General features: G+C 35.7%; 1 protein-coding gene across 2 annotated transcripts in view; it reads right to left on the bottom strand.

The window, feature by feature from the left end:
• Nucleotides 1-438: 438 nt before the first annotated feature.
• The window catches only part of LOC138306857 (serine-rich adhesin for platelets-like), a 33,574-nt gene continuing 17,460 nt past the window's right edge, over nucleotides 439-16,552 (bottom strand). For both annotated transcript variants that reach the window (XM_069247361.1, XM_069247360.1), the window contains exons 11-20: nucleotides 15,642-15,947; nucleotides 15,206-15,333; nucleotides 8,422-8,498; nucleotides 6,448-6,894; nucleotides 5,819-6,030; nucleotides 5,182-5,467; nucleotides 3,174-3,514; nucleotides 2,543-2,668; nucleotides 1,965-2,079; nucleotides 439-821 (exon numbers count right to left, since the gene is read on the bottom strand). In XM_069247361.1, coding sequence (XP_069103462.1) covers nucleotides 746-821; nucleotides 1,965-2,079; nucleotides 2,543-2,668; nucleotides 3,174-3,514; nucleotides 5,182-5,467; nucleotides 5,819-6,030; nucleotides 6,448-6,894; nucleotides 8,422-8,498; nucleotides 15,206-15,333; nucleotides 15,642-15,947 — 2,114 coding nt within the window. In that variant the 3' untranslated portion in view covers nucleotides 439-745. The remainder of the gene's footprint in view (nucleotides 822-1,964; nucleotides 2,080-2,542; nucleotides 2,669-3,173; nucleotides 3,515-5,181; nucleotides 5,468-5,818; nucleotides 6,031-6,447; nucleotides 6,895-8,421; nucleotides 8,499-15,205; nucleotides 15,334-15,641; nucleotides 15,948-16,552) is intronic.

A 16,552-nucleotide genomic window follows, 5' to 3' on the forward strand; every position in this document is an offset into this window, starting at 1 on the left:
TTTAGACTGAACCAAAGTACTTAACAGGAATTTACAGACGTGTTGCACACAACATTACACGATAAACATAGCAGTTATATAAATAACAGGTAAATAAACAACGATAGAAACTCATGACAAACACACAGCCAAATTATCAAAGAAAACATGTTAATTATCTCATTTTGTTTCCACATGAAAAGTTACAGAGATAGCTATGTTGTTATAGCGATATAACTACATGACACATACAAACTCACTCAGCGAACCAATATTTCTGGTAAATTTAGTACAAAATTTGTTAAGCTGGTGAATTAAATTTCAGAATTAATTCTAGCAAAAACAAGAATCTACTGAATAATAAAAAAAATAATCTACCCTATTTGACCCAATAAGCACCCACAGCGTTTGAAAAAAAAAAAAAAAAGGTGCTGAATAAAGTGCAAACCAACGGTATACGTAGTTTTGGACTTTTTTTATGCCTGTACAAAAGAAAGTGAGGCCTCAAAAAAAGGACGTCACTTATAGAGACATGGGAGCTTATAGGGTCGAATGTGGTAACAAAAAAGGACAATATTAAACATGTATAACTAGAATTATCAACAGTACGGTAGACATTGACCACAGCGATAAATTAAGCTGAGTTGTGATATACCAATACAAATGTCATATATGATATCTATCATGATAGAGAAACTCCTTCAAAATGGCCAATTAATTCTATTTTGCAACAATTTGACAACTTTCGTCAATAACTTATGTTTCATCAATGTAGAGCTTTCACATCTTCTTCATCTTCATAATCTCCATCCTCGTCTTCGTCGTCTACCAACTCATCATCTCTGTGAAGATAAAGAAACTTTGTTAGCATAATTAATACTGTTGATCCCATGACCTTGACCTCTGACCTGTTGTCCTTGGCCTGTGCGGAGCTACATCGTTTTTTGAAAATGTTTATAAAAGTAAAACTGAAGACGAACCTGCTTGATATTAATTTCTGCTTATTGCAAAGTAAATTCTAATTCCCAGTTTTAGTTCTTCTTTATTTGTATTTCTATAGAGTTGATATCGTAACCTGGACTCACTAACTTTGAAGACTTACCTTAGCCTGGAGTTGATATCGTAACCTGGACTCACTAATTTTGAAGACTTACCTTAGCCTGGAGTTGTTATCGTAACCTGGACTCACTAATTTTATAGACTTACTTTAGCCTGGAGTTGATATCGTAACCTTGACTCACTAATTTTGTAGACTTACCTTAGCCTGGAGTTGATATCGTAACCTGGACTCACTAATTTTGTAGACTTACCTTAGCCTGGAGTTGATATTGTAACCTTGACTCACTAATTTTGTAGACTTACCTTAGCCTGGAGTTGATATCGTAACCTTGACTCACTAATTTTGTAGACTTACCTTAGCCTGGAGTTGATATCGTAACCTGGACTCACTAATTTTGTAGACTTACCTTAGCCTGGAGTTGATATAGTAACCTGGACTCACTAATTTTGAAGACTTACCTTAGCCTGGAATTGATATCATAACCTGGACTCACTAATTTTGTAGACTTACCTTAGCCTGGAGTTGATATTGTAACCTTGACTCACTAATTTTGTAGACTTACCTTAGCCTGGAGTTGATATCGTAACCTGGACTCACTAATTTTGTAGACTTACCTTAGCCTGGAGTTGATATCGTAACCTGGACTCACTAATTTTGAAGACTTACCTTAGCCTGGAGTTGATATCGTAACCTGGACTCACTAATTTTGTAGACTTACCTTAGCCTGGAGTTGATATCGTAACCTTGACTCACTAATTTTGTAGACTTACCTTAGCCTGGAGTTGATTTGTAACCTGGACTCACTAATTTTGTAGACTTACCTTAGCCTGGAGTTGATATCGTAACCTGGACTCACTAATTTTGAAGACTTACCTTAGCCTGGAGTTGATATCGTAACCTGGACTCACTAATTTTGAAGACTTACCTTAGCCTGGAGTTGATATCGTAACCTTGACTCATACGGCTGAATGAACGCACACTGTCAGCACTACCATTACTTTCTGTCTCCTCCAGTTCCATTCGTGACACTTTACCGTCCTCTGTAAATATCAACAATATAATGCTAACTGTATAGTGCTTAACTTTTGCAGGTGACTTCTTTATGCTATATTTGCGTTTCCACTGAAATCCAGGAATTCTAATTACCATTAAAGTATTCAGAAAAATTCATTGACATTTTTAAGAACAATGATACTTCAGAGAAAGGTATACAGGGATAGTGTTTTATTAGTTTGATGTCCTAGTAACAGCCAGAGTCATGTAAGGATGTGCCAGGTTTGTTTGAGTACCGGGAGAAAAACCACCAACTATGCAGGGGTCAGCACCTGGCATCTTCCCCATATGGGATTCGAACTCGCGACCCAGAGGTGGAGGGTCTGTGGTAATATGTCGAGACATCTGAACCACTTGGCCACAGCACACCCCCCACACACACACCCCTTATGGAAGGTATACAATGCTTTTGGGGAGTTATAATAAGGTTTGATACAATTATAGATTTACCTGTTATTCTTCCAGTCTCGGAGGCAAGCTCCCATTCTAAGTTGTCAAGAGTTTCTTGGTCATCAATAAAGGTAGTTTCCTTTTGTTCAAGCAAATCATAGTTACTCATGTCATCCCCGTCAACAACTGCAAAAACAATATCTTAAATTTACACTTCATATCTATATTAATTTTGTAAATGAGATTAAAGCCGGACTAGAAAAGTTGTGTGACAATTACACATACATGTATCCTCTTACTACTAAAGCATTCCAACATTATATTCAAGCCTTTCATTCTTTAGGATCAAACACAAAGTTGCATGTCAATTTAATATTTAGTTTATGAAAGTATTTGATGCTTAACTAACACTTACCAGATGCCAGAATTAAATTGCACAGATTTTATCCTAAGTACTTTTCTTTTTGAATCATAGAATACCAAAACACATTATTATAAATATTCTGATTTTCATTGTAGATCATCAAAATTCATTAAGCTCAAACACATCTATCAACTTTATCATACTTTAGTCTCAGCAATATTGGTTACCTTCACTTATATTCAGCAAAACTATTATCTATAATACCTATAGTTTGTGACTCACGACCTTCATCTTACTATATCACATGACTCTTAACCTTCACCTTACCTATAGCTCGTGATTCTCGACCTTCACCTCCAGCCTGTGTCCTTGCCCTACTGCCAGGTCGAGGAGTTTTACTTGTGAAGTTTTTGTTGACACTGCCTGGTCGTGGGGTGACGTCATCTGGTCGTGGCGTCACAGTTGATGATCTTACTGAGAAACTACTTCTGGGTCTGTAGTTGTCTATGTTACCGGGGTGACTGACTGAGCTACTGGGGCGCGGCGTGCCACTCTCTGGACGTGATCGCACACTACTTGTAGGACGAGGCGTGTTTACTTTTAGATTTGAAGGAGTTGGAGGCAGTTCAGGGAAGTCATCATCATCTTCTTCTTCTAAGGCGTTTCCACTATTCAAATACAAATGAAATTTAAAGTAGAAATCAAGAAAATTGATCACAGAGAAATATTCAGTTTTAAACAAGAGGCCCATGGGCCTCAACCGTCACCTGAGTTAGAATATATAATGAAACAAATAATGAAACAAATTAAAGACATATAAACACTATATGCTGGGCCTTGAAGTTGGTCAGTGATTTATAAATTTGACTTTTTAGACTATGAAGAGTATTTGCTTCCATCAAAGCTGTGAAATAAAAGGTATCTTTTGAAATTTTAATCATTTTGACCCTGTTTGGTCCTGCCCCTATGGTCCCCCCAGGGGTCATCGAGGACTGATATGGATGTTAAAATGCTATATCTTAGGCTAATAATTCAAACCAAGTTTTACTCATTTCCTATGAAAATTGAGCAAAAAATGCTCATTAATGTGTTTTTCCTATATAAACTACATTTATATAGTAAACTTGATCCTCTCCCTAAGGGGAAACACGAGACCCCAGGGTCATATAATTCAATTTTTTTATAAAACACCTTAAGATCTTTCCATCTATAATTATTTGATTCTACTATTTCCAGAATTTTAGAAGATTTTTGAAGTTTTAGCAAACACGAGACCCCAGGGTCATATAATTCACAATTTTTATAAAACACACTTTAAGACCTTTTCATCTATAAAGTGTATTGGATTCTACCATTTCCAGAATTTTAGAAGAATATTTTTGAAGTTTTAGCCTATTTGACCTTTTTTGGCCCTGCCCCTCTACCCCCAGGGGGTCGGCCTGGACCAATATGGATATGATGTTAAAATGATATCTCAGACTTATAATTCTAACAAAGTTTGACTCGTTTCCAATGAAAATTGAGCAAAAAAGCTCATAAATGTGTATTCCCTATATAAACTATAGTAAACTTGCCCCCCTCCCCAGGGGGAAACGTGAGACCCCAGGGTCATATTATTCACAAATTTTGTAAAGGACCTCAAGACCTTTCCATCTATGAAGAGTATGTAATTCTAACATTTCCAGAATTTCAGAAGAAGATTTTTGAAGTTTTAGCCTATTTAACCCGGGGGCCCTTTTGACCCTGCCCCTAAGGCCCCTGGGGGTCAGTCATAGAAAATTTGTTAATAGGATTTAATAGCCATCTCATACTGATAATTCTGACAACATTTGACTCATTTCCTATTACAAATGACCAAATAATGCTCAAAAATGGGTTTTTCCTATACATATAAACTATTGTAAACTTAACCCCCTCCCCAGGGGGAAACTAGAGACCCCAGGGTCATATAATTCACGATTTTTGTAAAGGACCTTAAGACCTTTCTATCTACCGGTATGAAGAGTACTTGATTCTACCACACCTGTGAGTAGAGAATGAGATTTTTGAAATTTTACTCAATTTTACCCCTTTTGGTCCCTCCCACAGCCCCCTGGGGGTGGGGACCATATAATTCACAATTGTGATTGGCCTTATGCCTTAAAAGGTTTGTGTAAAAATTCATTGAAATTGAACTTTGTCTCAGGTGACCTAAAAAGGTCGATAGGCAAGTTTAAATTGCCAAATTAAATTGCCATGAAAAACTTTTTCGACAAGAAAATACAAAAGTAAGTTGGTTTACAGCATGCACTAAAAAGAAATGTCCCCAGGTCTGGCAGTCTTTCTGTATACTTACAAGTGTAACTCAGTCTCATCATCAAAAGACAGCTCTCTGTCCAGAAGGGACACCATATTGGCTTCGGCCTTCTGGGTAATACAGTCCATCTCGTTGTTGATGAATGACAAGACGCTGGCCCTCCCTCCCAGGTCCAGAGGGTTAGGTTGGTCATCGACATCTAGAGGTACAGGGGTGTTCGCTTCAACCATCTCCATGGAAACACTGTCTTCTTTGACATCCTGTGTGTCTACAGTGTCTGCTAGACTGCTGTCAGGTCGCCAGGAGCGAGGGGCCATACTGTACACTGTAAATAGGAGAAGCCTTATTATATACTGTATATAGGATATAGGTCATTGACCTTGACCTTCTTACGCTGACCTTGATATATGTCGTTGACCTTGACCTAATTCCATTGACTTTGATATAGGTCATTGACCTTGACCTTCTTTCATTGACCTTGACCTACTTACACTGACATTGATGTATGATATTGACCTTAACCGACTTACACTGACCTTGATATATGTCATTGACCTTGACCTTCATACACTGACCTTGATGTATGTTATTGACCTACTTACACTGACCTTGATATGTCATTTACCTTACTTACTTACACTGACATTGATATAGGTTTTGACCTTGACCTACTTACACTGACTGCTGACCTTGATCTTGTCGGTATGACTGTCCTTATGTTTGGATGGTGTCATTGTTCTTTCTGTCTGTTCTGGCTGAACTTCTAACATGAAAAATTCATTGAAGGCTGAGCTGTAACTTTTCTGCCTATTCCCTACAATGTCGCTTTGATTCATCATGGCTACCTGTAGTAGTCCCTGACTAGGCCCTTTAGTTAGTACACCGTCCCTGGAAATGTCCATATTAAAGGCAACACTGAGCAAAATACAGATACCTTACTGATTAGAATGTATCTATTATAATTGTGCATCGATATTGAATAAAATAATTTCAAAGGAATTTCCATGAATAATAATAATAATATACAGCGACATGAAGAAAACAAAGAGAACATTCATTGTTTAAGTTGTTAACAGATTTTAACCTTTTTGACCCCTGACCTTTGATGAGGGCCATATCATTTATTTGAATAAACTTGGTAACCCCTGCACCTTCATTCCAGCATGCTTCAGGCCCAATATGACTATCCTGGACCTTTCGTTTATTAAAAAAAAAAGACATTTAAATGAAAAGTTTATGCTTGGCCCATTATGAAGTACAAAGCATAATGACATAAAGCAAAAACACAGAAATATGAGCATGTACCCTTCAAGCCGAGAGTTTGTGCGACTCTTAGCCCTGGAACCGGGGCGTGATTGTGTGTAACTGTTTTGGCGACTCTTAGCACGAGCTGAGGACTGAGGACGGGACTTAGCAGATGATGGAGGACGGGATTTTGCAGATGATGGAGGGCGAGACTTAGCAGCTGATGCAGGGCGAGATTTAGTACTAGACTGAGGCCTCATGGTCTCTGTGCCTGCTGTAATGACTGGCTGTGTCCTTGTCTCAGTTAATGAATACTCCACATAACTTTTGCGACTGCTTGTAGATCGGAACATCTGTTTTGGTGGCTTCACCCTTTCATTAACTTCTGGAGTTGGACTTTGTAGCGTTGGGTGTTCGTGATGGCCAGATTTACTTTTACCACCAGGTGTCCTGGGTGTTCTGCGAGATTTAAGAGGTGAAGTTTCAAACTTGTCGTAGCTGTTTGACCTGTTGAATATATATGATCATTAATGGTCATCATAAACCAGAACTGTTGTTTAGGAGGCGAAATAAATCATACTCTATATCAAAATACTATAAATACTGAAGTAGGGGTTATTCAAATACCATGAGACTTAACAGTCATTTGATTAATGACACAATACAGAACAGTTAGAGTATACAGAAGGGCAAAACAACTTTGCATCAATACAAAAGGAACTACATAGACTCGAAATATTTAACTTTTCTTCAACTTCAAACTTAAGGATTGTATACTAGAAACTCTCCAGTAGTTTTAAAATTCTGCTATATTTGACAGCTTTTAATGTGAATAGAGGTCAAGGTCATTTGTTTAAACAAACTTGATAGTCCTTCATTCCAGCATGTCACACTTAGGGCCTATATCAGTTCTCTTAAGGTCTCTTCGTTATTCACAAGAAGTTGTTAAAAGATTTTAACCTTTTTGACCCCTGTAACCTTAAATAAAAGTCAAGTTCGTTCATTTGAACAAAATTGATAGTCCTGTATCCAAGCATGCTAAGGCCAAATATCAGTACCCTAGGCCTTTCATTTGACTCATTTCCTATAACAAATAATTCTCTAAAATGTATTTGCTTTTCCTATATAAACTATTATATATATTAATAGTAAACTTGTCCCCTTCCTGCGGGGGAAACGTGCAACCCCAGCGTCATATAATTCATAATTTTTGTGAAGGACTTTAAGACCTTTCCATCTTTGAAGAGTATTTGATTCTACAAAATATTTCAGCTCTGAAGAAGATGTTTGAAAGTTTAGCCTAATTAACCACTTTTGGCCACGCCTCTCAGGTCCCTGGGGGGTTGGGACTATATATTAATTCACAATTTTGGTTGACCTTTCGCTATAAAAGGTTTCTGCAGAACTTCAACAAATTCTGTTGAGTGGGTATGGAGAAGAAGTCGGAAATGTAATTAATTTATTTATATTCACGAAGGACGGCGACGTACAAAAGGTGGTTCCAATTTGATTTATTGTTTCATTTCAGCATCAAAAAACAAACTCAAATGATAATTTTAAGTGCTATCATGCATAATCTGTCTGATATTATCTTTTGTTATAATTTATGTAAAAACCACACATGTACCAATTACCAGTCTTTGTATAATATTTACCTTGTTCGCTGTAATTAGCACCCAGGCCGCTTAAATAATTGTAACAAAAGGGGGAGGGGGGAGGCACTAAAATTTATGAAGTTGTGGACGAAAAAAGTCAGCCATATATTAATCTTTCCGTATTCATGGTGTGATCTGTTACAGTAAACATCTATATGCCTTTTATCCTTTGCAACGCATTCTAATATGGCTTGATCCATATTGACATGTAAAAGACTCCCAAGTCCAATGACATGCAATATGGGATACAATGCTGAGGCATCACATGTTGTAAAGCATTATAAAGTTCCATGGGATGGAGGCATCTATACAACTTCAACTCTTTTCCAGAAAAGGGGAGAGGCACTAATTATGGTGAATACAGATACTAAGATCTTACCTATGAAGTGTCCAGTCCTGTGGATCATCTAATTCCTGTACCATGCACGCTGACGTTTCCTCCACTCTCTTCAGAGTCTAGTCAAAATAATAAGATTGATAAGACATTTTATGTATAGGAGAAACACCGAAAACTGTAGATTAGTCAAAATAATGGAAAATGCGAGGCCCGAAGGGCCGAGCATTGTTCATTATCTTGACTAAGTTTGAGGTGTTTCTCTTACTTAAAACATGGCACTCTGATGTACAATGCTAACTATGGCTATTGTGTAACTAATCTACAGCTACAGGTAAGGCCTTCAACCATCTTTGAGACTGAACATGTCAGCACAGTAATTGTTGTAATATGTCTACTCTGGTCGAGCATGCATTGCATGAATTTTTCATGAAATTCCATACCAATGTTATTACCAGAGAATTTATTTTTGAGTTTGAGTTCTCTTCATTCTGAGTGGAGCAGCACAAGAGGCAACATGGCAGACAGTACAGATCAGATCTTTACGAAGTCAAACTATCTAAAATGATTATCAAATTTCCGATAACAGAGTTGAAACTAATCTACAGCTACAGGTAAACTAATGTACAGTGAAAGGTGTATTAATCTACAGACAGAACAAGTACTTGAACAATAGTCTAAATAAAGTACTGGGAACAACAAAAGATGACATCATAGCCATGTTTTAATGATTTATACATATTCCATAACATGGGATACAATTAATGCTGATGCTGTAAGCATCATTTACCCATTGGACGAGGCACATTCTCCAGAAAAGTAGAGAGGCACTTGTAATTGTTATTACAGCAACAGACTTGAAAATATTGCATCTGGTGTTAAACTGACATCTTATTTACGTAAAATTCAGGTCAGGACATATCTTTATGTCTTTACGTCAGATATCTTACATAAAATAAATGTAATGCTCTCATTTAAAACTGAATATTTTTTTTTTTTAATTAAGAGGAAAGAAATATCTATTTCTTCACAATTTTAATTACAGCGCTCTATATTTGTTCTTAACAAAAGACCCATTGGGCCTGTATCGCTAACCTGTTCCAGACCAAGAACTTAGCAACGTGAAGGCTTTTGATTTAATCTATTCATTCTTACAGAAGGATTTCCTCAGGCCCATGGCGAACAAGACCCACCATTTATACAAAAATGGTTTCACTTGACCAAAGGAAGCTTCTGACCAAATTAGAATTAAATCCCTTCATTCCTACAGAAGAAGGATTTTAAAGAATTTGCTACATTTTCACTACGCATGTGGATTTATCTATCCATTATGGTAAAATGACCCTACCAACCATGGTAAAGTGATCCCCACCTCCCCTCCCATGAGTATAGAAGTAAGGGGAAAATGGCAGGACTCTGAGAATTTCAATCAGGCCCGATATCAATTTTTAGTCCTTAAGACTTGCAAAGCAAGGCTTCAGGGACTATTGTCAACGCTTTTGCCGAAGTACGCTTGAACTAGCTTTTTACCCCCCCGGCTGACGTTTTGAAGGAATAAGCATTCATAAGTGGTATTTATGGTAGCAATTTGCACTCACTTGCAAAATAAGATTGTTTATCTTGAACCATTATATCATCAAAAAGTCACAAAAACGAAAACAAACAGTAAACAAAAGTGATCTACATGTATATAACATAAATTTTCACCTTACATTTGTAAGACGAAAATGTGGTGTCGAGGTAACATGCAACCTTCCTGTGCAAGCAGCCGGGGTTCGATACTCCCTGCCATTCAATTTTTTTTTTAAATTTGTTTTTGTTTGTTTACTTATTTATTTTAACGAAACGTTGATTTTTCATATAACTTATACAACTAAGTTTTGTGTAAAATATTACCAGAGATTTAAATAGTATTGGGATAAGTAACTAGGGCTGTTCTCGCGATAACACGTACACACCTATTGTTATCGTAAACGGATGAACGGTTACCGCGAGACCAAGCCGTGCGTCTGCGCACTAATAGCTGGAGGCGAGTTATCATAGTGTTAGCCCGTGAAGCTGTGTACGGCATATTTGACTACAAACCAATAAACATCGAAAAGTATCTCATAACTTTTTTACTGTTACATTAGAGACGCTCATCTCATGCATGTATATATATTTTACGTGTTGTTTTTTTATGAAAAATTGTAAAATTAAAACCTATGTATTGAAAATTCTGTAAGTAATGATCATAATGTTAGTAAATTTTGGTGATTAATGACATATTATAAAAGCTTTTCTTGATTTGTTAGAATGAAAAATACGACACATATAAATTAAATGAATTAAAACCTGGAAATTCAATTCGGCTTTAGTAAAAAAATTGCTTGGTAAAGTAGGATAGTTAAATAGATTATATTCAAATCTCTGTTGAAGCGGAATATTTACATTTCACTTAAAATTGACTTTTATTTCAATATGGTTCTATGCATTATAAATAAAGCTGTTTGGGAAAATTAAGATTAGAAAAATATTATCTATTTTACAAACTTAATGTATAGCCTTCAAGACTTAGACACAGGTAAATGGACCCCCGTTGAGTTAGTGAGGCGATGACCTGGGGCGGTGGCCTGTACATAGCAGTTGCAAATCACTTTCCGTTAATTAGATATCAAATTACGCTATCACAGCTCGATCGATACTATCTCTTCGCCACGATACATGTATGTTGGGTACCATCGATAAATTGTTAACACTTGTACTTGAGCTTTTAAAGTTTCCATATGTACAAACTCAACCAATAGAAAATTAATATTTGAAAACTTAATGGTAATCAGTCAATTATTGAATTCAGAGTTCGTGGTTTTAATTGTGCTATCTTTCGCTACCCTATCTGAACAGTATCGTCGCCATTATAAATTTAGGGTAGCTTCGATGATTTGTGTAGTTTCACCTCCGAAAATTCAAAAGGTTCAATATGTTCAAATTAGATCAATTTAATATATTAACATTTAAAATTTACCAAGCAACAAATATTTGAAAACTAAATGGAAATTGGTCAATTATTGAAATCAGAGTATGCGGGTTTTATTATATTAATATTTCACGGGGCGATCGATTGTACCGATCGAGGAAGTAATCATGTCGGGATAAGGACATTCACAGTTAACATTGCGTTTATTTAGTGTAACACCTCTACAATTATGAAAATGTGATGGATTACATTTTCAATAAAGAGCAAACTTTAAGGTAGCTCCATACTTTTGGAAAAACCCATGTCATTTTTTTCTAACAGGTCTTATTTTCTTGCATTTTTCATGTAGATTTCAAATCTGTAAAGATAAATGGGTGTTCTCGAACTACTTTTTGAGATATTTGAGCTTGAAATATACCATCCATGCATATTTGCTGACCGAAAATAGAAAAATTCATAAAATTATGTTTTCTGTAATATGAGGGTGAATGTAGTCTCGATCCTGTTGAGTTTTTGTCCTAAATTTCTTACGATAGAACAATATACAAAACTATTTTATTTTTACAAATGCTAACTAATTTTTGTTATTTCCCAGGACCGTTTCTATACGTAATTACCATGTTTTGCCATATTTTCGCCCGTAAAATATCAATGAATAGGCCAAAAAGGAAATGAAAACCCATGTCAATTTCACAATATTTGTATATGATATGCCCAAGGTAATATGTTTTTCAAATATCATATAAAAACACGGGGTCCTCGATCAAAATTTCACAATTTTGTAAGCTTGAAGTTTGTAACTCGCAACCCTACCCCCATTTCATCCAGTGCTAAGATGGGTTATATTTGACTATTTTTTGAAAATCATGCCGCAAAAAAACATTCCACATCAGTTCATACGTTTTTGTGATATTATATCTGGTTTATGTCTGTTTGTTTTTATGATTTTCTCCAAATTGTGTGTTTAAAGGAAATCCGTATGCGATTTTTTTAGAATTCCGGAATTTCCGTCCGGCAGGGTCCTGTCTTATGATTTATAGCGACGAACGGCACTTCCGGTGTTTAAAAATCCATTCCCATTTACGACAGGGACCGCAAAAACCTCAGAGATAGCATATAATTTTCACTTCACTGCTTTTATTTGATTTATTTAATGATTTTAAACATTCAATATTATATGTAGACAATTTTCACCTATTGAAAAAATATCCAAGTGTGATGTCGTGGCGTATCGGAAACCATTCTGGAATTCAAGACAACCTCCGCAACTTCCGGTATAGCGTCATATAAATTGGCGCGATTTTCAAAAGTATGGACCTACCTTAAGCTATTTGGTGTTTTTTTCTGTTCATCTCCTGCTATAGCCTAGATCGCTTCATGGGACGAAGCGTAGTTTCAATATGGCGTCGTTAGACTGTACTTGACTGTAATTTAGACACGCGATGCACTCTGGGATAGCTTCCGCTGCGGGCGTCGTTAAGTAAGGCTATGAGCTACCTTCTTATCCCTACTATTGAAATCTCTGATATTACTGACCTTTACATGTAAAATATAAGAATAAAAGTAGAATACTAAAGTACTTACTGTGACCTTATGGTACAGGTGTAACAGAGGTAAATACAGGTAAGTCATTTTCTAAAACAGACTATAACTTACCTGTAATTAGCCCCTATTGTTCTCTATTGTTCTTCCTCCTAATGTTAAAATAGGATATGTTTGCTGAGTGGGAAGACACCCCCAAGTCAGGATGTTAGTTACAGGTAAAACAATTCATGACCAGAGGGCAGAATTAATGTCAGTGTGTCAGTTCATGAAATACATATTATCCCATTACTGCCCATATGGGGTGTTCCCCGAACACCAACTCTGGGTAGGGTGGGGTGTTTTCATAGGGGTTCTGTTGATAGACCAGAGTTATAGTCTCTCTCTAAATTGTTTTCGTTGGAAGATCACAGGTAAATCTCAGGTAAATCAACTCAACTACATTAGTGTAGTAGGTGATCAGCAAATCAGTAACTGCTAATCATTTCCAAGCTGCTGCAGAATACATTTTTGTGCTATTTTTAAGTGTAAATACATGTATTTAAAAGAAATAATACAACTTGCTTTAGTTTTCAGATTTAGAATAATTTTGACTCTGTAAAACATCTATAGTAAAATTGTCCCATTTATAGTTTCTAATTGATTTAATCTTGGTTATTTTTAATTATAAGTGTAAATACATGTACATAGAAATACTGAACTAGATTTTTTGAAACATATTTCATTGTTAAAATATCTGAAGGGTTGAACACGAGTTTTATCACCTCATTCAGTCCTTCCTTAATAATACAAAATAATATAATATACAAACATCATATGATGACAAAAAAATACGGAAAAAAGGAAATGTATAATGAAATATTTTTAGGAGAGAGAGGGAGAGAGATAGAGCGCTGTGAAAAGAGATGTATATATAGAGAAAGAATGTGAGATTATAATTTTTAGCACGAGTTACGTCTAGTTTAGTTTACATAAAATCAAAATCTATCACTAGAACTTATAAAGCTATGCACATAGTTGAAAATAATTATATTTTGGTCTACAGAAAGTTTAGGACTTCCAAATAAGAGTACTTGTAAACTATGAAATAAAACAAGACTTTGAGTTTCAAATTATTTACACTCAAAGATGATTGTCCTCTGTAAATGTATCATCTTCATTATGGTTTCACCTCCGTGCATGCCCGTGCACTTAACTTGTATATTGTGAGAACTTTCGTTGTCATGTCGACGACTCTTGTTTGTTCTTATATTATGCAGCTATGGTTAAAGGGACTTACTCGAGATGTCTATTCCTTAATAGATCTTTGATGTAAAGGTGTTCTACAACAATTGTACTGTTGTAGTATATGTGACCTAATTGAATATAATTTTAAAGTAAACAAAAAGGCATTTGCAGGAACACATGTATGTCATAAGTTTTTGAAATATGTAATCTATATGGGGTATAAGAGTCATAAAGTTTAGATGGGAAAATAGACTTGTTTTGATAATTATACCTGTAGTGACCGTGAATGGTAAGTCAACGTCGATGAAAAGCATAACTTTGGTAAACATCTCTCCATGCTATGTCTATGTAGCCTATGAAACCTTCTACATTTTTGGCGGGAAAACGACAAAATCACCATTCTTCAAACGGCCATATCTCTGCCATTTTGGATCAGATGACCTTGAAACTTTTCATTATATAAGAGGTTCAGTGGCCAAAGCTGACTGGACGTAATGCGCTACTACTGAGTTACCTGAATCCCCAATACTTCAGTGGTGACTACCACTGACGTTATATCTACCCCTTACAATTGTAAGAAATCTTTGTATTATTATGTAATACACATATTCTTATTCGTCATATCATTGTTACATAATAGCCCTCCCACTGTTTGGTTTTTATTTTTGATATTGTAGAATATGTATCAATTTGTTTCATGTCTTGACACAAAAGGAAAGCAGATAAAAAAACCAATAAACAAATATTTATTTACTTCTTTCACTTTTACAAGCATTATATGCGAAGACTATATTTATTTGCATGGTAAAGATGTGCGAAAATTATTGATAACAAACTTATCAAGGTAATATTGAAAAAAAAAAAACCCACTTTGATATGGAGCTAGGCCACCCTGTATGACAAAACACGTCATTATATTACTCAGACCAAATTGTAAAGCTCTTTAACTTATAAAATCATGAACACAAAGGCTTAAGGACTGCAGTACTTACAGTACTTTGATTATAGCACTTAGTAAAGGCTGCCAGAGACAAGCTTTATTGTTTGCAGATGTTAATATTTCAATTTGATTATCTGTTGTATCTATCATTTCCTCTGACTTACCGGACTACTGAAATCATCCTGGATTTCTTCAATGGTCACTCCTCCATTGACCACTCGTGGTGGTTGGCTGGACCCTGTCTCTGCATACTGAACTGCTTCATATAGAGATTGGAAGTTGACTGGCTGCACTGTAAAACAAAATGAATGAACTAGTGTATCCCAGATACGTACCACACTGAAAGCTAGCCTTATTTTTATCAATTGCTATGGCTATAACAATCCGTTACAATACACTGCATGTATATACACTGTATTTATATTCAAATTATCATTTTAATTTTTTAATCGTGATGAATCTTTATTTAAAATTACCGGTACTAGATTGGTGAAAAATGATATTTGTTAATAATTATATAGTTATAAAGATATAGTTCAAATGGAGGTTATTTATTATTTTATAAAAAAACTTTAAAAGATCAAACTTGTTAATATTTACATTCCTCCTCCCTGGATGAGAATAATGGCTCCACACGCGGAGTTGAAGGGCCTGCTAACCACGGATCCTGTTTTTGTGTCCGCTCTCTGGCCCTGTGACCTTGGAATGGAGTTATTGACCTTGACCTTGGGTCAGGTTCGTCCTCATTTTCCCAGTCTCCAATCCTTGGAGTTGCCATTTTATCTACCTCCGTCCTTCGATGTTTCTTAAGCAAAAGACGATCCGCATAGGACACCGTTGAGGTGAATTTTATCTCAATGTTTTCCTTTTCTGGTATTGTTGAAGTTCCAAACTCCACTTGTACAGCTGTATACAGTATTACATACACAGTGTCATCACAGAATATACAGTATTACATACACAGTGTCATCACAGAATATACAGTATTACATACACAGTGTCATCACAGAATATACAGTATTACATACACAGTGTCATCACAGAATATACAGTATTACATACACAGTGTCATCACAGAATATACAGTATTACATACACAGTGTCATCACAGAATATACAGTATTACATACACAGTGTCATCACAGAATATACAGTATTACATAAACTGTGTCATCACAGAATATACAGTATTACATACACAGTGTCATCACAGAATATACAGTATTACATAAACTGTGTCATCACAGAATATACAGTATTACATACACAGTGTCATCACAGAATATACAGTATTACATACACAGTGTCATCACAGAATATACAGTATAACGTACACAGTGTCATCACAGAATATACAGTATATACACGTACACAGTGTCATCACAGAATATACAGTATTACATACACAGTGTCATCACAGAATATACAGTATAACATACACAGTGTCATCACAGAATATACAGTATTACATACACAGTGTCATCACAGAATATACAGTATTACATACACAG

This window comes from Argopecten irradians, chromosome 14 (genome assembly GCF_041381155.1).
Source record: "Argopecten irradians isolate NY chromosome 14, Ai_NY, whole genome shotgun sequence".
NCBI classification, from domain to species: domain Eukaryota; kingdom Metazoa; phylum Mollusca; class Bivalvia; order Pectinida; family Pectinidae; genus Argopecten; species Argopecten irradians.